General features: G+C 39.5%; 1 protein-coding gene across 5 annotated transcripts in view; it reads left to right on the top strand.

Moving 5' to 3' along the window:
* ITGA8 (integrin subunit alpha 8) overlaps positions 1 to 25,249 on the top strand; it is a 162,172-nt gene that overhangs the window by 32,083 nt on the left and 104,840 nt on the right. For 4 of the 5 annotated variants that reach the window (XM_036908033.2, XM_036908031.2, XM_036908032.2 and 1 more), the window contains exons 5-11: positions 6,961 to 7,022; positions 8,087 to 8,132; positions 11,367 to 11,492; positions 12,574 to 12,618; positions 15,870 to 15,913; positions 17,298 to 17,354; positions 19,613 to 19,665. In XM_036908033.2, coding sequence (XP_036763928.2) covers positions 6,961 to 7,022; positions 8,087 to 8,132; positions 11,367 to 11,492; positions 12,574 to 12,618; positions 15,870 to 15,913; positions 17,298 to 17,354; positions 19,613 to 19,665 — 433 coding nt within the window. The remainder of the gene's footprint in view (positions 1 to 6,960; positions 7,023 to 8,086; positions 8,133 to 11,366; positions 11,493 to 12,573; positions 12,619 to 15,869; positions 15,914 to 17,297; positions 17,355 to 19,612; positions 19,666 to 25,249) is intronic. The other variant, XM_057498231.1, reaches the window with a different exon arrangement.

Raw genomic sequence — 25,249 nt, 5'->3', positions numbered from 1 at the left:
CTCCCTGCGTAGAATTGACCGGGGAACAGAAACGAGTGGTAGGGCTTGAGGATTTCACATCAGTATAGCACTGATAGGTCATGTTGTAGCTGACGCCTTTTCCTCCACCCAAAAGGGCGGATAGTGGGGACAGGTCTGTACAAGAGCCATTAATGCCACACAGCATCCATTTGTGAAAAGGATTCCTGTTCATAGGCTGGGAGTAATTGCTATCTTTTACCATTGCTGTTCCCCAACTTCTACCTTCGGTCATATCTGGGGAGATAGTGAACCTCTGGTGTGTGTCTGCCCAAGTCACCGTAGCTGACTGGCAGTCTGTCCAGGGCCATGGTTCTCCCTCATAATCACCTAAACAGTGGGGAGCATATTTGGGTTGACGGAGGCTGGTGGTTGAGTTAAGGCCTCCGGGAGGGTCTACAAATGTTCCATTGATCCAGAGAACATTCTGGGGGATCGTTAGGTTCTCGGGCCCCCCAAGCACGATCCCCGTTATCGGATCACTGAACCAGCCATATTTTCTCTGCTTTAGGGAGATACAGTTGGTTAGATTCTTAGTGGTGAAACATAATGATCCGTCGGTTACAAAGGATCGGTTTTCTCCCAAAGGAGCTGTCATGGTGTCTTTTGCCAGGTATGGCAGATTTATGCTAGAGTTGGAAGTAAAAAAACGTGGAAAAACCGCTGCATTGAAGCGGACGGGCATGGGCTTAGGAAAGGCAGACAATATTCCCCATCTCAGTACTCCCTGAATCGGGGTTCCCAGCGACGAGAGCAGGATCAGTAGGCACAGAGAGATCATCTCCTTTGTCCAGGACCTTCCTTGTCAGGCGCTCTGGGATCCAGAAGGGGTTTTCTTCACCCTGGGGGAAAACACATACAGCTCCCCTGGATCTTATTATAATTGGATCCGGGCCTTTCCATTGGTTAGATAATACATCCTTCCATTTCACTAGTTCCTGTGGGTCTTTTGGCCACTGATTGTGGCGGTCTGCTGCCGTATGGCCTCTAGCATCCAGGTTCAAAAAATTTATAGTGAAAAGTGCTAGGGCTATTGCTGTTTTTGGTGTGGGGGGTACATCCTCAATTCCCCCTTTTTGTTTAAGTAAATAGGATTTGAGAGTGCGATTTGCACGCTCTACAATCCCTTGACTTTGCGGGTTGTAGGGAAGACCAGTGACATGTTTTATCCCCATGTGATGGCAAAATTGAGCAAATTTGGTAGAGGTATAGGCTGGACCATTGTCTGTTTTGAGAATTTGGGGTAACCCCCATGCGCTCCAAGCTTCAAGACAGTGCTGGATGACATGGGAAACTTTCTCTCCAGACAATGGGGAGGCAAAGATGACTCCCGAACATGTATCTATAGACACATGTACGTATTTCAGCTTCCCAAAGGAAGAAATATGTGTCACATCCATTTGCCAAATTTGCAAAGGCTTAATACCTCTGGGATTGATCCCAACATGAGGTGTGGGAAGAAAACTGCAGCAATGTTGGCAGCTAAGAACAATGTTCCTAGCTTCAGCTTTGGCTATGCCAAAGCGCTTGCGCAATGTTTCAGCAGTGACATGGAATTGTGAATGGAATTTTGAAGCTGTGGCGACAAGGTCTAGCAGAGGGAAAGCTATACTTCTAGTTGCAAGGTCTGCTAAGTGGTTGCCTTGGGTCATAGGCCCGGGAAGGCCTGAATGTGCTCTAATGTGGGTCATATATAAAGGAGAGCGTCTAAGGAGTAATTGTGATTGTATTTGTTTGAACAGGGTAGCTACCGAACTTGATGCTTTGATCAGTCCAGCTACTTCTAGGGAATTAACTGCATTAACAACATAACTAGAGTCTGACACAATATTTAAAGGTCCATGAAAGGTTTGTAGTACTTCCAAAACTATATGGCATTCTACTATCTGTGGAGTATTGGGTGTATAGTTTTTTGTCACAACTTCGCCATTATGGACATAGGCACCTGTACCTGTCTTGGATCCATCTGTGTAGACTGTTTCTCCATGTGGCAACGGGGTTTGGCTAGTGATCCGAGGGAACACTAGGGGATGAGTTTTGGCAAAATTGAGGAGGGGATGTTTTGGGAAATGGTTATCAAAGGTTCCTGAGAAGCTATAAGCAAGTATGGCCCAATCATCATTCATAGCGCATAATGTTTGTATCTGCTCCATATTGTAAGGGGTTATGATTGTTGCTGGAGCTTTCCCAAAATGTGTTAATGAGTTTTTTACTCCCCTCAGAGCGAGATTGGCTATGGCAGCTGGGTAATATTCTATAGTTCTAACTTGAGAGGCTTGGGGGTGGACCCAGATCAATGGGCCTTGTTGCCACAGGACAGCAGTTGGCAGTCCCGGAGTAGGAAGGATGCATAACTCAAAGGGTTCATTTAATTGTATCCTATTCAATTGTGCTGTCATAAGGGCTTGCTCTACTCTGTGGATAGCTTGTACTGCCTCAGGCGTAAGAGAGCGCGGAGATGTTAGTTGTGAGTCCCCCTCTAGGATTTTAAACAGTGGTTTCAAGTCAGTGGTAGGTATCTTTAAAAATGGCCGCAACCAATTAATGTCTCCTAGGAGTCTTTGGAAATCATTCAAGGTTCGCAGCTGATCATGTCTTATCTCAAGCTTTTGGGGGTAAATAACATCTGTGGAAATAGTGGTTCCTAGGAATTTGCTAATACTAGACTTTTGGACTTTCTCACTGGCTATATTCAGTCCCCATGTTTCTAGGGATTTAGTGAGCTTTACATAGGCCTCTTCTACCTCTGCTGATTGTGGGGAGCAGAGAAGGATATCATCCATATAGTGAATAATTTTTAGTTTGGGGTAGTTCTCGCGGATTGGTGCTAGCGCTTGCTGAACATACAGTTGACATATGGTGGGGCTATTTGCCATCCCTTGAGGGAGGACTTTCCACTGAAATCTGGCGTCGGGTTGTTCATGGTTAATAGCTGGCAGGGTAAAAGCAAACCTTTCCCTATCTTTGGTATTTAGGAGTATAGAGAAAAAACAATCTTTGATGTCTATTATGATTACTTTCCATTCTCTGGGTAGAGCAGAGAGGAGTGGCAGTCCTCGCTGGACAGGTCCAAACAGCCTCATTTGAGCATTTACTGCTCTCAAATCATGAAGCAATCTCCATGATCCTGACTTTTTTCTGATTATAAATATGGGCGTATTCCATGGAGATACAGAGGGTTCTAAATGTCCTAATTGGAGCTGTTCTTGTACTAAGTGGTGAGCTGCTCCCAATTTCTCAGAGGATAGGGGCCACTGAGGAACCCATATGGCCTCCTCTGTAAGCCAGGGTATGGGCATGGCGTCTTCAATGGCCCCTACGAAAAACCCAAGCCGCGACGGTCATTTTTTACTTTGGGTAGGATACGCTCCATGCATCCCTGTTGATGTTTCCCTAGCCCTCTGCCAGGGATGTATCCCATATCCATCATCATGCCTTGGGCAGGGGTGGAGTACTCATTAATGAGTTTAAGGCCTAGGCCTTGCATAACATCTCTCCCCCACAAATTGACTGGCAGTGGGAGCACATAAGGGGTAACTGTACCTTCTTGCCCTTCAGGCGCCTGCCATCTCAATGGTTTGGCACTAATGGTAGGACTAGACTCATATCCTAAACCTTGTAAAGAGTGTGAGGACTGTGTTACAGGCCATTTGGAGGGCCACCAGGTTGCAGAGATAATACTTTTATCTGCTCCAGTGTCTAGGATTCCTTCAAAACTCTTTTCTTCTATTTTGAGGGTCAATTTTGGTCTGTCTGCTAAGTCTAATGCTATGAAAGCGGAATTGTAGTTGGAGGAGCCTAAACCCTTTTCTCCTCTCTCCGCTGCGATGGAAGGGTAATTGGCGCGGAGACTAGGTAACACTAAAAGCTGGGCTATGCGGTCTCCTGGGGATATGGGGTAGATACCTCTGGGGGCTGAACACATAATTTTCACTTGTCCCTCATAGTCTTGGTCAATAACTCCGGGGTGGACTACAAGGCCTTTTAAGGCGGCAGAAGAGCGCCCCAAGAGTAATCCAACTGTGTTTGGTGGTAAAGGGCCTTTGAAGTCTGAGGGAATAGGTTGAACTCCCATCTGCGGAGTTAACACTATTCTGGTGGTGGCACGGATGTCCAATCCCGCGGAACCTGGAGTGGCTCTCCTTGGGGGGCTTTGTTGCTCCCGAATGACACTTGTGTGCTGGTTGCCCCATATATTTGCTGGCCCTGACGGCGGGGGCCCCTCTGGGCGTTTTTTGGCAGCTCTAAGGGTTTCCCTTCTATGTCTTTAACAGATCGGCATTCATTGGCCCAATGTCTGCCTTTTTTGCACTTAGGGCATAATCCAGGGGTCTTTTGGGTTGTGTGCTCTAAAGTTGGGCTTCTACATTCTCTCTTTATATGTCCTAATTTCCCACATTGAAAACATTTAATATTTTTATTAGTAATTCTGGCTTGTTTGTGGCTTTGTAATATAGCTGCGGCTAGGCCCGCATTGGTGAGTGGTCCCCCTATTTCTCTGCAGGCTTTTAGCCAAGCATGCATCCCCTTCTGTTTCCAGGGTGTTATCGCTTGCCTGCATTCTTTGGTACACTGCTCGAATACTAATTGCTCCACTAGGGGCATAGCTTGCTCTTGGTCCCCAAATACTCTACCCGCGGCCTCCATCATGCGAGCGACGAAATCTGAAAATGGCTCGCTCGGCCCTTGGATAATCTTTGTCAAATTGCCTGACACTTCCCCTTTGTTAGTGAGGGCTTTCCATGCCTTAGCAGCGCACGCGTTTATTTGTGCGTACACCTGTGCGGGGAAGGCAGTCTGGTTGGCCACCCACTGTCCCTGGCCTGTCAACATATCATACCACCACGCGGGTTGCCTTTCGGCAGCGTTTGCACGTGCCTGGGTCATGCTGATATCATGCCACAATGCTTTCCACTCTATATATTGTCCCATGCTAGTAAGGCATGCTTTAGTCACATACTGCCAATCTGTAGGTGTCATAGCTGTCTCTGTCAACCTTTCAATCTGTGCTAAGGTGTAGTTAGCACTGACTCCGTAAGCCCGAACGGATTCTGCTAAATCTTTAACTTGTTTATGGCTCAGGGGCTGGTGGGAGCGTACCCCATTGTCCTCAAACACAGGGAACATTTGCTTAATTGCTTGTATGGTATCTGGGTGACAGAAAGTATGTGTACCGCTCACATAAGGTGGCGGAGCAGTGGGCGACGGAGAGCACCCTGCTTTCATTTTCTCTTTGGTCTGCCTTTCAGCCTTGCTAGTTCTCTCACTTCCGCATTTCACAGTCCTGGTCTCTCCCCCCTCTTCCGAGGATATGAGCTCCTCCTCTGGCTCCCTGTCGGAGAGTTGAAGCTCTCTCAACTCTTCCCATGGGTACTTGCTACTTTCTCCGAGGCGGTAGTCACCTGCTCCTCGGAGCTCTTTCACTTTTGCCCTGGGCGGACTTTCCCCCTCACTCTGGGGTTTTTTAACTTTCATTTTAGCGGTCCTCTTTCGGCCGCGAGCTAGCTCTGTCTCCCGTTCCGTTTCTGACATGCTTTCTTGGATCTCTGTCAAAGCTCTCTGTCCTGCCTTTATCACCTTTTCACATTTTTCATCTTGTAGGCAAGCTCTAATCAGTTTCCATAGTGGTCTAGTGCCTCCTCTCAAGTGTCCCTCTTCTTCTTCTCTATCAAGATCTTTCCCTAACTTGTCCCAACTCGGGATGGAGAGGGACCCTGAACAGATAAACCAGGGAGCGACGCGGTCTACCTCCTTCACAAAAGATCCTAAGACTTTGCTGGAGACCTTCAAATTTCGCTCTTTGAGCGCTGTCTGCAGCGCTGTGACTAATGACGGCGCGTTTCCCATAGTGTCTCTTTATCTACCGAGAACCATCAGCCCCTACCCTTAAAAGCGCGTCTCTTGGAACTTACCACTCCGGGTTTTCTTCAATCCTGCAGTTCTGAATCCTCTCCAGATGTCTGAAGGGTCCTCCCTGTGCCGGTGATGTTCTGGTTCCCGGGTTTCGGCACCACTTGTCGCACGCCCCGTCCTCGCCGGCAAGAACAGCACGCAACAACAGCAGGATTCTTCTGCAGAAAGCTTTAATCTTCAGCTCTTTGTGAAACAAATGTGTCGGGCAGGACCCAGACTAAACAAAGGGGCCAGCTTATATAGCTCTCATGCTCTGTGCTGATTGGTGCTGCTATACGTGCTTCATTAGCATGGCAATTTTTAGTAGATCTGATTGGTTCTTATGCTAAGGAGTGATTAGCATGTGGTTTTGTGACGTAGGGTATTTTGCAACTGGGAAGTATGGGACTTTCCAGTTGCCCCACGTTGAGCGCCACCCTCTGGGTGCGGCTGCCAACAGCCTTCTCTTTTGTAAGCATTAGCATTGCAACGTCCCTGTAAGATTCATTGTGACCAGAAGTTTCATTTCCAAATTTACCTAATGATAACACAATAATTTAAAATCAATTTCCCATTAGAGATCACAAAAATTGGAATACTTGTTGGCGCCCCCAGCAGAAAGCATACACCCCACATGACCATGCTCAGCTCTCCATTTCTCAAGGCATTTCTTTCAGAATGACATATCTGGCTTCATTCAGAACATACTGGCAACACAGAAGTACATTACTGCCATTGGAGAACTTGGAACATAGTTGAGAAATGAAGACTTTATTTCTTCAAACAAACATGAGTTGTAAAAACCCAATATAATAGCTCCAAGAGACGTTATTCCTATACTGAAGAATCACAGTGCTATTTCGGACAAGAAAATATACTGAAGTATATTTAATAAATCACTCAGAATGAATTTAAAAGTAAATATAAAACATATTGATCATTTTAAAATTAGGAGCCTCTAGAGAAAACAAAAGAATATCCTGAATTGGTTATTAAAATATATCTTGGGAAAGATGATGTTATAACATTTATATATTTTGATCATTCCAGGTAATGCTGATCCTGAAGGCCAGGGTTACTGCCAAGCAGGATTTAGCCTGGATTTTTCTAAGGTGAATCCTTTGGTCTTGTAGCTTCTAATATTTATATTGTCAGCTGAAATTTTTTTTTTCCCCTCTGCCTGTCACTCCAGCTTCTACCCCCTAATAACCAATAATAACAAATGAACCTTTAGGTACATGTCTAGCCTGCTTTAGCAAACTCTTTAAATTTTTTTTGTTTGCTCTTTATTTTTATTAAAGTAATAGATACACATGACAACCTACAAAATAATACAGAAATAAATGTGATGAAAAGCAACAGTCTTTCTTCCTACCCCTTGTGGTAATCGATTTTAAATGAAAAAAATCTCAAAACAGGAAAATGCTCCTGAAAGATCACATAACCTGTAAACTGCTTCATCTCTTAGCTGTGATTCACCAATCAGATTTAACATTAGTGTTGAAATTCACATATCCTTTCACAAAACTGAAAAACAGAGATGTCTGGTAGGAACATAGGGAACAAAGATTCCATGGTTTTGAAATAGTATAGGAAAATTTCATCGACATATGAAAGTTTTATTCTCTATCATTATCTTTTTTTTTTTTTTAATCATTCCCCACCACCACCACTGAAAGTTAAGGATGCCGAGTATGGAAGCTGGAGTTGTAAGTAGAAGAGAAAATTTATATTTACCACTCTGGAGATTCTGCTGTCACTCCTTGGAAGGGGCGGGTCTGCAGATCCATGGAAAAAAATAGGAATTACTATGGCCTTGAGATAAATAGGAACCAAATTTCCTTTCTATTACCATGTCTGCTAAACTGCACAACATTAAACATGTAGATATTTTGGTTACTTGAGGCAGTGCCAAAAAACTGAATTTACGTATTCTCAAGGGAAAGAATTCAATTTACCTAATTGAGTCAAATTAAAATGATATAATATAACACACTGAATAACTGAAAACAAAAAAGGAACGACAATGATCTACATGACTCAGATGTATGGGCCTCTCCTAAAAATTGCTTTTTTATGGATAGCAAATTGTTAAAGCAATGCTTATTAACATGATTTATCACCTTTTTAAAAGATCTGTTTTGCTTTTCCCATTGTTGCCGCTTCTGTTTTGTAGAATGGAGACCTTATTGTAGGAGGACCTGGAAGTTTTTACTGGCAAGGTATGATCTGTTAGCTCAGAAGAAATGCCCGCTTGTTACTAACAAGGAAATGAAGCACAAATAGCATGAAATACTGACTTTTTATTATGCTAATTTTATATCGATATTCATAATTTCTCAAAATGAATGACACATCATTTCCAATTGTACTTTGTTATGTAAAGGATATTTTAAGAGATTCTGTTGCAAATTAAATTCATTTATTCACCAAATATTTATTGAGGCTATGCCAGGCTTTGTGTTAGATTCTGGAGATAATGATAATGAGTAAAGATAGACATTGTTCCCACCTTCACAAGGTCACTATCTGGGGAAAGATGCAGGCATTAATGCAGTAGGCACACAGTTCCTGAGAAACTGCAGGCCTGAACCTGATACCCACCACGAAGGAAAGGTATGTCCTGATGGGGCCGTGAGAGTACAGGTGATTTCTCCCTGTGGCTGCATGCAGGTGTGTTTTGTCTTCTGAACACTGGCTCACAGGAGGCTGAAATACAACCTGTGCTCTGTTTAGGGAGCTCTAAACCTGCTCCCAGGTGCAGGGTAGCATCTGCCAGAGGGGATGCTGTTTTCTAATTCTTGTAAAGATGTTACACAGGTTGGCAGCTGCCCTAAAGTCAACATATTTGGAAACAAACAACCCTGCACTAAGATCTGAAACCTGAGTAGAAGGTAACCAGGTGAGAGAAGGGACTGTGAGAAGTTCCTGTGGTCCAAATTTGTGCAGCCAGGTGAGGTGGAAAGAAGCCTGGGTGACCAAAGTCAAGAGAGTGGGGAGGAGTTACTGAGTGTTGTGGGTGTCCCCACTGGCCACGCTAGGCTGGCAGGCTGAGGTAGCAGTTTTTGTCTTTATCCTAAAAACAGTGAGAAATCCCTGCTGGATTGTAGGAGTATAAGTAGATGGCTTTAGCTAGAGTAAATGTTTATTGTTTGACTTGAAAACAATGGGAATCCATTGGAGAAGTGTATGCATGGGATGCTGTGATGGGATTTGTGATTTGAAAAAGTCACTCTGGCTTCAAGATGAAAAATGGATGGGATGTTGGCCAAAGTGAAGTATCAGCAAACTAGTTTTCAGGTTATAAGCCAGTTAGAAGTTTATATGGTAAGGTAGGTATAAGGTCCAGATGAAGATGTTTGCTTCTTAGAGTGGTGATAGTACAGACTGAGAAAGAGGAGAAAGTTGAGAGATACTTTAGAGACAAAATAAACAGGCTAGATTATGAATTGGATATATGTGGGTGAGGGAAGAGAGTATATCAAGATGATGTTTCTAACTTTTGCAACTGAGTGGCTAGAGGTGGGTTCCACTTGTTGAGATGGAAAAAGCTGGAAGAGAACAGGTTGGAAAGGGAAGATTGTGAGTCTGCTTTTGGTTATGTTGAGTATGAAAATGTTTGAAATATCCAAAATTTTTCACAAAAGTATTTAGATGTATGGGACTAAACTCAGAGAAGACATCTAGGCTAAAATAAGAACTTGTGTCACATGCATACTGGTGATGACTGAAGCCATGGATGTGGATGGGCTGTCTGAAAAGAGATTACAGAAAATAGAGACTGAATTTTGCTGTAAAGTTTAAGACAAAGATAGTACTCTATCTTTGAGACTATGAGAGAGATGAATAGTTGAGTGAGGTTTATTTTTTTAATGAGACCTGATCATGTTTAAAAGCTAATGGAAAAGATCCAGGAGAGATGGATTTATGGAAGAGCTTACATGAAGTTACTGTCAAACTTAATTTATACACATCCATCTATGAACAACAAATAATTAGCATTGCAGTCTTTAAATGTTATTTTGCAAACTGAAAAATTTGTGTAGCAAGAAGATATAAAATAAAAATTCTGTTTAAAAAGATTTTCTTCTAATTCACTTGATTAATTTCACATATTTTTCCTTTCCTTAAGTTGGAAGAATGTCTGATACAGATGATTTGCTGAAAATAAGCCATATCAAGGGGATATAGAAGCATTTGTCTGAGAGAGATAATTTAAAATTTTATTCAGGCTTAAGATGATAATGCTTGTAGGAACAGCTAAAGGAAACATGCAAAGGCAGTGTGTATGTGGGAGGAGGGAATGGAGTATTAGCTTTAACCCAGAGAAAACTGGCAAATTCTACAGCCACTGTTCAGAAATTCATGTGTAAATACCGTTGTCTTAATATTAGAATGTTTCTTTCAGGCACAGTCACGTGGAAATATTTATGGCCTGATTTGACAGTTGTATCCTTTTTGGACTTCATATGGAAAGACTGTGAACTGTCTGTGAATTCCCAAAGAATAATCTGGCTTTAAAATTAATATTAAATGTTAGTCTCTTGAATGCCTGTTTTCTCCAGTTATCTCCCAAAGAGCATGAGATCACACTTGTCCCTTAGATGTCCATAAAAAATAAGGGGATACATAGAAATCATAGTGGAAAAGTGCTGGCCATCTTTTGAATATTTATCCACCCAATACAATCATATCTCAAGACCTCTTAAAGTGACTTTGAGAAAGATTATCCAGACTTCTTATTGTATTAATGTTGGTGGCCCTGGATTCCTTTTTTTGCTAAAATTCTGGATGTCACTGGACCTTGTTGCCTCTCATTGTCATAATTCTATACTCTATTTATACATTTTAGCATAAAAAGTAAATGCTTCAGAAATTGTGTAATTCCTTCCTTTAACGTAGCTGATACATTTTACAATCTATTAATTGAATGATTTAGATTTAATATATCTGGGGTTTTTTTTTGAGGACACAAAATGTCTTATTAGAATGCCAAAGAAGACCTTGGTTATAATGCCAAATATCCTAATAGCAAAAACAAAAACAAAACAAAAAAAACCCTTAGAGAATGCACTCTGGCTCTTTGAATCTCAGTTTCTCCATATGTAAGAAGTCACATCTTGCCTAGGTGATGTTTCTTCCAGCTAGCAAGTTTTAGACTAAAAATTAAATAACATAAATTTTATCTACATGTTTCTGTCCTCTTGGGCATTTTTGGCAGTAGAGGGAATATGTTTGGTGAAGGCATTGGAATTCAGACAATTATGTAGTTCTTGGGTCTTTTATGAAGATTAAAAAGCTCTACATCAGTGTAACTTGCAGTTCTCACAGGAAAGGGACAATCATTCCAAGATGGTTTTCAAGGGAGCATGTGTTGTTCAGACGTTCCATATCTGCCGAGGGAGGACCTGCCTTTTGCACTCATTCAATTACTGTATTAATTTGCTTGAACACAGGTCAGGTGATCACTGCCAGTATTGCTGATATCATTGCAAATTACTCCTTCAAGGATATTCTAAGGAAATTGGCTCGAGAAAAACAGACAGGAGTGGCTCCAGCTTCTTACGATGATAGTTACCTTGGTGAGATCTATTGCTCAAGACCTTTGTGGTTTCTCAAAAGACAAATGTATTAAATGTAAATGTAAATTTTATTTTTCACTTGATATTATTTGGCATCTTGTGAAAATTTGCTTTTCTTATTAGCTTAAGATGGACTCTTCTTTTCTTTTGATTCAGGCATGCTATATCACCTACATGATTTGACAAGCTATTTTATGGCTCTTTAATAGAACTTTCTCTTTTCAAATTCAACAACCGTTTTTCATTTTTAAATTTTCAATAAGTTGAACTATATGAATACTTCCTAGACACAAAACATCGGTCTCAGCCCCAAAGTCTGTATCTTATTTATTGGGAGACTGTGACCATACAGTGTCTTGCCATTAAATGTTTTGCCAGGAGTAGCCACTATGTCTTAGCAGTGCTGCACTGTGCAACAGGAGGAACACCAGATGGGCCTTTTCCAGTTTTTAGAGCAAGGACAAGAGACTTTCCAGTTGCTACAATGGTCTCAAAATTTATTATGGGCAAAACACACAATACTTCATCACTATTGCTTCCCACCTTTGGTATATATAACAGCAGCATTTTGATTACTTGTTGAATTTTTTTTTTTAATTGTAGTTATATTTTGTCACCTACCTCACTTCAGAGCCAAGTGAAATTTGTGGAAAAAATCATTATTAAAAAAATTAGGAAGTATTCTTATTGATGATCAGAAATAGCAAAACCTGAGCACAAAGGATATCTTCAGAATATCATTTCTGAACCTGATCAGTCATCGACCTTAACATGCAGCAGCCGCCATATACACTTTACACATTTAGGAAGCATTTCTTCTTTAAATAAGTGACCTCAGAATCTGATTGTGTTGCCATGCTCAACAGTAGGAGATCTATTATGCTTCCAGGATTTAGTACAAAATGTTCATATTGGTTTGATTAATTTTTCCCTTTATAGACCCTTGAACTTACATGTTCTAAAACTTGTCAAAATTTCTAAATAAAGTAATGCTATAGTAGTTCTTTGATTTTTTCTCTAGATACAGCTTATTTATAAAGCCTTCAAAATGTGATTAGTTTGTTTCTTTTCTTTAACATAGGATATTCAGTTGCTGCTGGGGAATTTACTGGAGACACACAGCAAGGTGAGAGACATTATTGAGTGTAAGTCATTTATAAAGCCTGGGGAAAATGGTAAAAAGACCTAAAAAGCCCCCAAAATGTGATTTTATTTGCTACACAAAATGTGTGTGAATGGCATCTCAGAATGATATACATGGTAATATTTTGTAGAAAAACAAACAAAAAATAAAATAATATTTTTAAGTCTCAAGTTTTCATAAGACTAAATATCAATCTAAGTAATAGATTATATATATCAATATATAATGAATATATAATATCAATATAAAATCGAGTTAAGCAATAAAAAATTAGCCCAGCAGTCCCATGTTATGGACCATTAGATGGCTTAGACAAAAGCCATGCTGTTAGCAGCAGATTGAATGTGAGAAATCAGGATCCCTCATCTTGGATTTCTGGGCTCTCACATTGGACATGTTCAAACTAAACTCCCCACCCAACTCCAATCCAACATCTTTGCATTATTTCCTTTTCCCTTTGACATGCCCAAACCCAAAATAACAGAATTAACTAATCCCAATTCTCATGAAAGCCCCTCCTCACCTTCTGTCCTCTGCTTCACTGTGGATGTCTTCACTGGTTTCAGTTCTCTGATGCTGGAGCCACTCTCATCTTCCAGGGAAAAAATGCTACTTTTTTTTTTTAGGTCTGTTTCAAATATTGTATCCTCTAGAAACCCTTCTTTAGCTTCCTTCTGTAAAGTCCTATATCATGTCATTTTTGTCTCTCCTGAGGCATTTACTATTCATTTATTCATCAGATATTTCTTTGAGCACCTATTACGCACCAGGCAATGTGTTTTAAGTGTTGAGCACACAGTGGTGAACAAATGGTCCTTAATCTCAAGGCTGACATTCTAGCGGGGCTAACAGACATTAAACAATGAACATGAAATACTTGATTAAAAATTGTAGTAAGTGGTAGGATAAAAGTTCTAAACATAGAACTAATCCCCTTCATGAGGGCTCTACCCTTATGACCTAATCACCTCCTAGAGGCCCCACCTCCTCATACCATCACACTGGGGATCTGGTTTCAACTGTGAATTTCTGGGGTACACAAACCCTCAGACCATAGCAATAGCAATCATATGCAAGACAATAAATGGTAGCTTTACTTTACTAGTAATATTTACTGAATGACTCAATCATCTATCGATATTTGCCATTTTCCATCGTATCATATGAACGTTAACCACTTTTCATTAACATATTTTAACTAATTCATAAAGAATTAAGAATAAATTAAGTATGGCCATCTCTGAGAATCATCACAGCTCTTAATGGCTTCATGTTGACATGATATACAAAATGGAAATTCATAAAGAATAAAATATTCTTTATACAGTAAGGTAGAGGTTGAAAATTTTTTTCTTTAACAGAACATTTTACTTTTAAATACAAGCTAATTCTTAACTCTCTTTCCATCATTTTTTTCTTCAAGATATTAAAAGACAATCTATTGTGGTTGCTCAAGCCCAAAACCTTGGAAATCAGCCTTGGGACTTGCTGCTTCTCTCACACCCTGTCCACATCTAATCCAAGTTCTACTGAGTAAACTCTCACAATACAGCCAGAATCTGTACACTTCTGACCTCTTGCACAGCTTCTATTCCCATCTAGCTCCCCAGCTGCCCTGACATTATTAACTTCCCAACCGGCCTTCCCACTTCATCTGTGCCTTCTTGTGACCTGCTCTAAGACAAGCAGCCAAAGGAGTCCTGCAGAAACAGAGGCCAGAGCATGTAACTTCTTTGCCTTGAGTGGTTTCTCAACTCGTTTTGCCTAAAATCCAAGTCTGCACAACGACCTAAAAACTCTAATCACAAGGCCCCTGATTACCTTGACCTTGGCTCCGAACCTTTACCCCTCATTCTCTCTCCTCCAGCTACTCTGGATTCCTTGCTGTTCTTTTGACACCCTTCTACCTCAGTACCTTTGCACTCGCCGTTCCCTCTGACTTGAACAGACTTCCCAAATCTCCATAATATTTACTTCCTTACTTTCTTCAGTCTTTACTCCAAAGTAACTGTCTTGCTAAGTCCTTCCTGGTTACCTTAATAAATCACAAGCCCTTCTATATCCCAACTCCAGCATTTCCTGTACCATTTTACTGCTTAATTTTTCTCTGCTATACTTATGCCTTCTAATATACCATTTAATTGACTCTATTTTCTAAGTTGACTGCCTCTACCAACTACAATATGAGCTCCATAAGAACAGGGAATTTTGTTTTATTCACTACTGTATATTATGTCTGCCTATACATATTTACTGATTGCATGAATGAATATACAACTGAAAAGTCCAACATCTAACCCCTAGTGAATCTTCTCTGATTATTAATGCTCAGAACATGGGTGCCCAACTCTGCTGCTGCACAGCACAGCAGATAAAGTTGATGCTAGAATTTGTTCTATACTTTTGGAAGTGGGATTGTAGGGAGGGAGATTTCAATAGAAGGAGACCCTTGTCCAGGCCCTTCTTATTTAAATTAAACTAAAATTTTAACTCCAATGACTAAAAGGATAGTTTAGATTTATAGAAATGAGAGCTGGAAAGATCTTTGGAAACCAGTGATGCCAACTCCCACCTATTGCAGGTGACTGGAAAAAATTAGGTGAAATGACTCATGCCAGATATATGGCAGACTCAAGAGTAAACCATTATTCTCTGAATCTAGAGCTAGATCATTGTGCACTGAGTTACGATGGTCCTTTCCCTCAGAGTTGCTTTGCCTCCTCTGTGTCTGTTAGTGAAGCTTCTTTCCTGGAGTACCCTTGACTGCCAGGTTGCCCCCTAATTCTGCTGCCAACAGTTACAGGGAGACAGATTCATATCATTTATAGTATGTGGTTTTCCTTAGGTAACTGAAATCATTGTAATATGTTAGTGTGACAAAAGCTGTACCTTTTACATTAGTACAAAACATGTCACCACAGACAAAACTGGAGGAATCAGAGTAAAAGGCCTAACTAACTGCAAATCATATGCAGACCTGCAAAGACAGGCTTATGTTCTAGAAGCAGAAAACATGGAGACTTGTGATGGAGACAGGGAAGCCCCAAAATGACTTTTGTTCTGTTTCCTACCATCTGCTGCAGAAGAAAAAGCAAATGCAAGACCATGACTTCATACCTCCAACTCTCCATATGACGGCTACTCAGTTAAAAAGCACTAGCTTTAACTGATTTGTTAGACCTTGAAAATATATATATGTAATTCCCTTTCTAAATGGCTATTTTTATTCCCAGAATTGGTTGCTGGCGTTCCAAGAGGAGCACAGAATTTTGGATATGTGAGTACTGAGAATGCATTATAGGATATTTTCTTAGATATGCAAAGAAATGGTTTCACACAACTTTTAAATCTTTTAAAATGCCTGGTCGTAATAAGCCCCTACAGAACTACATTTGTTTGCTTACTAAAAAGGCAGGAAAATAATTGAGGCTTTTTTTCCTTATCCATGTACAGGATCAGCTACACAACTTGTGGAACCCAGTGCTAAATGAAAATGCAGGGCGCTCTGTTAAAAATTATTAAGAATTTCAGGATTGCAATAGCTGGGCATTAAACCAAAGAGGGGTCCATCTGAGGGGGAACCCTTTGTGACTGCAAAGGTCACACACCCATGTGTGTGTGATTAATCTAGGCATATTTGCAGAGGATACCACTGTTGATATGATCAACATTTTAGTATGTCTCATAAAGAAAAAATAATAAAATCAATGGTTATTTCACTAGTGTATTCGTTTTCCAGGGCTACCATAACAAATATCCACAATCTTGATGGCTTAAAGCAACATAAATTTATTCTCTCACAGCTCAAGAGGCCAGAGTCTGGAATCAAAGTGTCAGACAGGTCACACTCCCTCCACTGCATCTCAGGGAAGATCCTCCTGGCCTCCTAGCTGCAGATGGCCCTGCCTTCCCCTGCTATGTGTCGGTGCGACTCCAGTCTCTGTCCCCGTCTTCTATGGGCTTCCTCATCTCTTTTTCTTATAAGGACACGTTATTGGATATAGGGCTCTCCCAAAGCCTAGGATGATTTCAATTCAGGTCCCTTATTTCATCTGCAAAGACCTTATTTCCAAATAAGGTTACCTTCTGAAGTTCTGGGTAGACAGGTTTTAGAGGGATATAAGCAGTTGCCATGAAATTAGGAAAAGAAAATAAATAGACCTTTGAATTTTAAATAATGTTTACTTACTCTTTCTCTTTTTTTAAAGGTCTAGTAAACACGTAATATCTGTAGATTTTAGGTTGTTTGAGTAAAATTAAAAGTAATATTTTGGCTAAATGGATAGCATTTTAAAATTTCACTTTTTTTCCCTTTGCAAAGAGCCATAATCATCAATTTCTCATAATAACATAACATAAGCACAGAAATGAATTTAGACAAAAATCCTGATTAGATCAGTTAACTAACCATCAGTTTCATTGCTCTGGGCATTCTTTAATTTCTATCACCCTTCTTCAAATTGGTAAGTATGGCTTTTGTCTGGAAGTATCTCAGACTTAAACATAAACAAAAGTTCAGTTGGACTTTTTAAAGATCATTCTTATGGGCTTACATTTATCAACCCTTCCCAAAAGTCTAAAAATGATTTAAGTTGCAATTAAAAATATTTTCTTCAATTCTATGCCAAATGATGTAACCTATCTAATTTCTATGATTTCAGGTTTCAATCATTAACTCTACAGATATGACCTTTATTCAGAATTTCACTGGTGAACAGGTGAAGGCATTTTAATATCAAATAATGTTAGTCGGTACTAACAGTATATTGTAATATTTGTATCATTTATTCTTTCAAAAAATAAATATTTACTGAGCACCACCTACTGTGTGCTGGAAACTGTTCTAAGCTCTGGGAATATTCCCATGTGTCAGACAGACAGGATCCCAGTTGTCATGCAGCACTGTGGGGGGGGTGCCAAAATGCTACTAACTGGTAGGATCAGAGAACAAACCTACTATATCGAAGCCCTGTATGTAGTGTGACTGGTGTGAATTCTGGTAGTTAGCCTTACCTCTGAGAAAACACAGGGTTCTTGTAGGCCCCACTGTACTGGTTGGAGTCAATGGGCCTGTGCTCTGCATCCTTTCCTCCCTGGAATTGAGCCCTCCCCTGCTCCCAACATAGTAGGGAGGTTGACAATCTATCTGGTTCTGGTCCCTTCCGCCCAGGGACTAGCTATTGCTCCTTACACACTGTCATCAGCTAAGGTCTTATTATGAATGTGTCAGTGGCCTGAAAGCGAGCTGCTGTCATCTTCCTGACCTAACAGAGCCTAAAGTCACACTTCGTCATCCACTATGGAGGTTTTCCTGGGTATCGCAACCTGTTGAAATTTGCCACATGTCTTTAAACAATGGATGTGGTACTGCTGTCGAAAGGAGCCAGCTGTGATTTGAATAGCTCCTCTGGGCAACCGGTTTTCTCTGACCATCAACTCAGATTGCTGAGCTTCTAGCTTGCCCCACATATGAATCTGGCCAAGTTACATCTTGGCCTTCTGGATCATGGTTTAAGGTCCTGAGATGTTCAACTCTTAGCTAGAAATATAAATTTGGAATTACAAATTTGTCAAGAAATTTTGATTCATAGAATTTTTAATGAACACAGAGTGTTTTTGACATTCTCCCCAACTGGAGGGATTTTCCCCCCAAAATGGTGCTTTAGTCTCTCCATTACTCTGGAATATTCAACACTGCATTTAATAATGTCTGTCATGATACTTTTGTGGTCTATATGGGGAAATAACACTGGGGCGAAGCTGGATGGATTTATAAATTTTGAGCCACTATTCCCAAGTGGTGATGGTTTAATGAAAATCTGGCAAGACTTCTTTATCTAGATATGTTTTACATTTGTATCACTAGAAGCTCTTTAAACATTGTTAAATTTGGCCTTTCAATAACTTCTCATCCTTAGTACTACCTAATTCTGCGATCTTGAATCTCAGAACTTAATACATAAATGATGAAATACCTCTGAGTGAAGGCCACACATGCCACACAGGAATAAGAATTCACCACCATGTTTGGAATAGAGAAAAAAGGTGGAAAAACTGAATTACTGCATAACACCTGTTAAGTCCTGTATTCATTCTCTCTGCAAGGAGTATCTGGCACCTACTTTGAGCTATACAGTCAGGAAGAACAGATAGAAGAGGGAACACAGGCCAAAGTTTCCTTCTGTGGAGCACACTTTCTAGTGGATTATAGGCTGATTAAATTAGTATATGATGAGAGGCTAAGTCAGCTAAAGCACTGGATGACAGAATATGGAAACAAAAAATCTTGACAAGATGAAACAGAGGTTGAAAAGCTAAACTTAAAAGCTACGATGTAGAGAGATTATGGCACCCTATTTAAACTCAAGAAACTTAGTTGTCAATAAACTCAGTATGCTGTGATACTGAGACATGATTTTTCCCAAAATTAAAACCCTTTTTGTGCATCATTAATGATACAAGGAGCCAAAAGCAGAGTGAAAATCCTTCTTAGCTCTCCTGTTACTCAAAGGGTATCATCTTTTCTTTGGTATCCCATGTGGTATCTCTAAGAAAAAGGGGCCAGGATGGTGATCCAGCTGAATTATTTCCATTTGAGGCTTCATATGGCAGTGGAATTCATTTTATCCTGAGGCTCAAGATTATAAAACTAGATAGGATTGAGGACTAGAAGTTACAGAAGGGCCAATTTTAGCAAAGAACATTCTAATAATTGTGTCCACAAATTGAATGGGCTGATTGTTGAATATCTCCAGAGGATGTCCAAGCAGATGTCAGGGGTGTTAAGGGGAAAATTATGCACTGGGTCAGGGGTTAGACTGAATGACTCCAAGACTCTGTCCATATCCAAGAGTCTATGAATTTAAGTGCAAAAATGTGCTGCAATGAGATTAATCTTTCAAGGAAAATAAGAGATGACTATAAAAATGATTTTTTTTAAACACAAAATTTTTTGTCTTATGGCTTTCCTTTGCAGATGGCATCTTATTTTGGATATACAGTTGCAGTATCAGATGTTAACAATGATGGGTAAGTCTATAAAAACTTCCTCACTCACCATATATTATATTCATTCATAAAGATGTTATATTTTTTCCCTCATGAAATGCATCCTGCCATACTTCCTTCATAAGGTAAGAGGCTCTCTTGTTTTCACTTTTTTTTGGTTCAGGGTTAGAATATACATCTACATTTGCCATAGTATTGTATGTCTTTGCTGAGATTTTCTGTACCTACCTCTTCTAGAAAAGGACTATTTTACTTTGCTTACTTTTAATTTTATGAATTGAATAGTTCTTAGCCATTCAAAATCCATAGCCACTGAAAAATTTGCTTATCTGTCTCTCTTCACCCCTTAGCACATGAATCATTCATAAAATATTTGCAAACAAAGTATTTTTCTCCTGACATTGCTTTACCCAACATACTAGTTGCACCCAGGAAGAAGAGGAAATAATAATGGTATTTTTTCAGATTATGGCAGTGAGCTTGGACCAAACAGCATGAAATATAATTGTTGTGTTTAAGTCATTATTTCAATAATAAATTATTATTAAACATCTCTTTGATTCACTAAAAGCATCTATGTGGCAGATAAAGAAAATGACTAAATAAAAAAAATTGAGATGAACTGATTATCTTTCCAATAAATATTGTTGGAGTACCTACAACATGTCAGGCATTGTTCTAAGTACCCAGAATATGTCAGTGAATAAGGCAGAATAGGTCTCTGGTCTCAGAGAGCTCACAGTTTTGTAGGAGGCAAATATTTGAAAAATTCTGACTATGTTCCAGGATCTGGGCTAAGCACTTTAGATACATCATTATAGACATTAGCTGTGACTTTTTTATAACTAGAAATGCACTTCATGTAATGTATGATTGGAGAATAATTTAGTAATTTTTGTACCTTTTGGAAAATATCTTATTATTCTTTCATTCAACATATATGTCTTGAGAATCTGTTTTTCACTAGCATGGTTCTAGGTGCTGGGATATGGCAGAGAACAAAATTAAAATTCCTCACCCTCATAATGGTTATACTACAGTTGGGGGATGGGAGCCTTAGACAAAAAATAAATAAGCCAAGTAAAGCGTATGTTAGACACTGATGAGCACTAAGTAGAAAACAAAAAATTGAAGGGCTGAAAGTAATCAGGATATCCTTTAGTAGGTAAAGATAGAAGTACACAGTGTTACATCCAGACAATGGAATATTACTCAGCACTAAAAAGAAATGAGCTGCCAAGCCATAAAAGACATGGAGGAGCTTTATATGTGTATTACTAAGTGAAAGAAACCAATCTGAAGAGGCTTCATACTGTATGAATCCAACTATATGACATTCTGAAAAGGCGGAATATGGAGACAGTCAAAAGATCAGTGGTTGCCAGAGGTTAGTAGGGAAAGGAGGAATGAATAGGTGGAGCACAGAAGATTTTTAAGGCAGTGGAACTATTCTGTAGGACACTACAATAATGGATCCATATTGTTATACATTCGTCCAAACCCATACAATGTTCATCACCAAGAGTGCACCTTGATGTAAACTATGGACTCTGGGTGACGGTGATGTATCAGTGTAGGTTCATCAATTGTAATAAGTGTCCTGCTCTGGGGAGGGATGTTGGCGATGGGGGAGGCTCTGCATGTGCAGGGGCAGGGGTATATGGGAACCTAACCTACTCAGTTTGACCTAAAGCTGCTCTGAACATAAAGTCTATAAATTAAATTTACAAAAACAAAATCAGAAAGAGGATAGGGAATATTTGGAGGGGTGCGATTTTGAATTATGTAGGGGGAAGGCCTCGGTGTCAAGGGTACAGCTGAGGAAAGACTGGTGGAAGGTGAGGCAGCCAGCCATGAGGACATATGGGAAAGAATGTTCAGATTTGCCAGGAAGGGAGCTGCTGTTATATTCAAGAAACATCAAAGAGGCTTGGAGAGGTAGCAGTGGGGAGTGGACTCATGAAGGTTTGTGAGCCACTGGAGGTTTCTAAGCAAAGGAGTAGCCTGCTCTGGCCTTTGTTTCAGCAGGCATGCTCTGCTGTTGGGGTCTCCATGGCCTTCTGGTAGCCCACTGCCATAAGCCATGTGAGGCAGGACAGTGGCTTGGACCAGAGCAATAGCAGGGGCAGGAGGTAGAAGTGGTTGTATCTCGGTGTGCTTTGGAGGTATATTTCAATGCCAATCATATCCCGGTAGCAGCTAATTTAAAATTAAATTGCTTTAATCTTCAGCTGTCTAAGTTGTGAAAAGAAAGTCACACTAAGGAACACCATTCACAATTGCCAACCCGGATGGACTGTATTTGTTATCAGAGGCTTTTAGTAATTTAGAAAGAGAGTAGCCAAAGAACTTGAGCCTAAAACATGGCATGTTGTCCAAACTTAGGAAGTCCATTCTTTAGTGAAAACAAAAAACACCACGGTGGCCTTTGGGATATGCATACACACATTTCACTGAACAGATGGTGACCAGCAAGCACAAGGGCCTCTCTTCTGGGAGCCACGCAGCATGCAATAGGCCTCAATCAACTCAGAGTACTCTTCCATAGTACACATCTTGAATCCCTTCCACTTTCCCCAGTTTAACATATGCCCTGCAGAGCGTGATCTCCTTCCTGGAAACACATTTGTTCTAGTCTATAGCAAAGTTCAGTGACAATGTTTCTAAAACACTTTTTTTGCCATGTTAAGAAAAAAAGAGAAAACTTGTGAGAAAAGGACCTCATTGGTTTCCTGCTGATTCATGTGTGGTAGTAACACACATGAATTTTCCAGTGATAATTTATACATTCTTGATGTTCTAAATTGCTATGCACGTTTTCTTTTTTATTAGGTGGTATATTCTGAATCTTAGAATGCACTGAAAAAATAAATTCATTATTTTAATATTACCATTCTTAAAGTGCCCATAGATTCTCAGTCTGTATATAATTTTCTGTTTAAATTACCTAGAGGCTATGTAAATTCAAGGTTCTATTATAAATGAGTAAGTATGGAAGCCACTGAGAACTCTTCATCCCAGACAGGCAACTCACGTGACGTCTGAGATTACAAAAATAAAGATATAATTTACCATCATCTCTGTAGCACCTGTGTTTCTAGAACTATCATTTGATATTATTGACTTTCAAATAAACACAAACAGGGAAAACCTGGCATCTGGTGTTTCTAGTTTATACTTGATCCCAGGACAGGGGCCTGAAAATCACTAATAACAGTAACAGCCATGCCCTCACCTCCCTGGATGAGTACTCCTCCCTAGGGAAGTTACACACCACCCACCAGGGCAGAGACAGAACTGCAGTCCCTCCAATATCATAGCAGAACAAGAAGAGAGGCAGCAAATCTTGTGTTTGTCTATGTTTCCTAAGCTCCTGTGATGGCTCCATATCAGGAAACGTGGCTTCATTTTGAAAAAGAGTGCTTTTGTCCCTCTCGATTTCTGACAAGATTTCTAGCAGAGATTCTCAGAATGCATGGAATTTGTGGCAAACATGGATTCCCTATCTCAAAGTTTTCCTGGATTGCATATATTTGGTCTCCGAAGTTTGTTAGTGGTTTCAAATGCAGGTATCTCTATTCTCCACTGAAACTATTGTACAACCTAAAATAACTAGTAAGCAACACAATTTTATCATGCATGATTAGCATGTTTTCCTTCCTCTCAAACTGCCTTCATGTATAATACATCTGACAACATAGGACCATCCGTACTTAACCCAGTGAAGCTATCTAAAATTTTGAGGCACAAAAGTTAAGTGAATTGTCTAACATAACCCACTAATTACTAGGGAAGGTCTTGGTTAGTTCCTAGACCTTCTGCCGAATTACCCAACACATCTTTTATATTATATACAGAGAACTCTTTACTAAGATCTATAAAATACCTAGTAGGGAAAAAATATATAATTTTAGTTTTCAAGGGCTCATAATCTATAAGTATTAGGAATTTCCAATCTAAAAAGTGAGTAAAATGACCAACATGTCTCTCTCTCACTTACTAAACTGGGAAATGGAATAAATTAATGTATTTATCACTGAAGAAACCCAATAACCTTTGTATATATCCTTTTTTAATAAAAATTGCATATATTTAAGGTATACAACATGATGTTTTGGTATACATATACATAGTGAAATGCTACATTAAGCTAATTAACATATCCACCTATGTGATCCATCTATTGCATAGTTACTTTGTGTGTGTGTGTGTGCACATGCACACAGTAAAAGCACCTGAGATCTACTCTTTCAGCAAATTTCCATCCAATACAATATCTTAGCTACAGTTCTCTTGGCTATAACGTAAGTCTCTAGATTTAATTCATCCTAAATAACTGTAACTTAGTACTTTGGACCAATATCTCCCCATTTCCCCCAACTCCCCACCACCACTGGTAACCACCATTTTACTCTTTCTTCTATGTATTTAGCTTTTTAGATTCCACATATATATCTACACACATGTACATATATGTGAAAACATATAGATACAATTTATATACATATCTGTATATAAATATCCATATATATATAGATTCCAATAACTTTAAATAAGGGTTGTAGTAGAAGAATAACATATGTGCTGGCTGATGTGTTTATAATAAACATAAAATCATAATTTCAAAGTTATTTCTACCCAAAGAACTTAAAAAAAAAGAATCTCTTCAATGATGCTAAAAACAACTGACTGATGAGAAAAAATTCAGTTATAGATTTTAGTGTCATGGCATATAATAAAAATCAGTTTGATTAAATTAAAGATAGCCACACTAGTTCACTGCATTTTGCTGAGTCATTAGTTATGATTCCCAAATAATTTTACAGAGCCTGTAATTCCTACAATTTCTTAATAATTCACAAAGCCTTTTCTAGCTTTCCCAGCATTTATCAGTAGTTAAAGAATTATCAGTGTGCATTAATTACCCAGCAGAGTTCAGTACTAAAATTGAGACTTAATTCCCATTTTATATCCAAATTCCTAATTTCCAATAACCTTTTTTTTTTAGGCCTTCATCTTTTAAACCCTGAATCTGCAGTGACTCAGAATAGGATTAAGAACATCATTTGGATAGTTGATTGTTCACGGTTCAGAAGTTAGAGGACTCCCCACGTTTTGTAGGATTGAACCAGACTTTCCTTTCTCTAGCCAAGAGAGAATTAAGTACTATTGTGCGTGAGACTACCCAGTGAACATTCTTTGACAGCGCATGTGATCTTCTCTATCTGCTATGTAAAAAAAGCAAGGTCCCTACAAATGCTCCAAAATCTCAGCATCAGGGGGAAAACATGTCACTAAGTAACATAATCAAATAAGTAAATTGGTGGGAATTTTCCCCAATATTTCTTTACTTAAAAAATCCCAGGTATTATATGAGTGGACTCCAAAAGTTTAGATCAAAGAATTGCACACATGCTGATTGGTGGCTGATATTGCTAAGCCTGTGATTGTTTTGAAAATATAAACAAGCTGATGAAATTAACTTCTATTTAGTTATTTTAAGATTAACTACAGCTACAAACTCTGTCAACATAAACTGTTAGGAATTTCTGGACAAACTTAACAAACGGAGATGGTACTTTTCATCTTAAGCCTAATCAAACAA

Source organism: Manis pentadactyla, chromosome 3 (genome assembly GCF_030020395.1).
Source record: "Manis pentadactyla isolate mManPen7 chromosome 3, mManPen7.hap1, whole genome shotgun sequence".
NCBI lineage: Eukaryota > Metazoa > Chordata > Mammalia > Pholidota > Manidae > Manis > Manis pentadactyla.
Note: the sequence above shows the minus strand (reverse complement) of the source record. Positions and strands in the feature narration are given on the sequence as shown.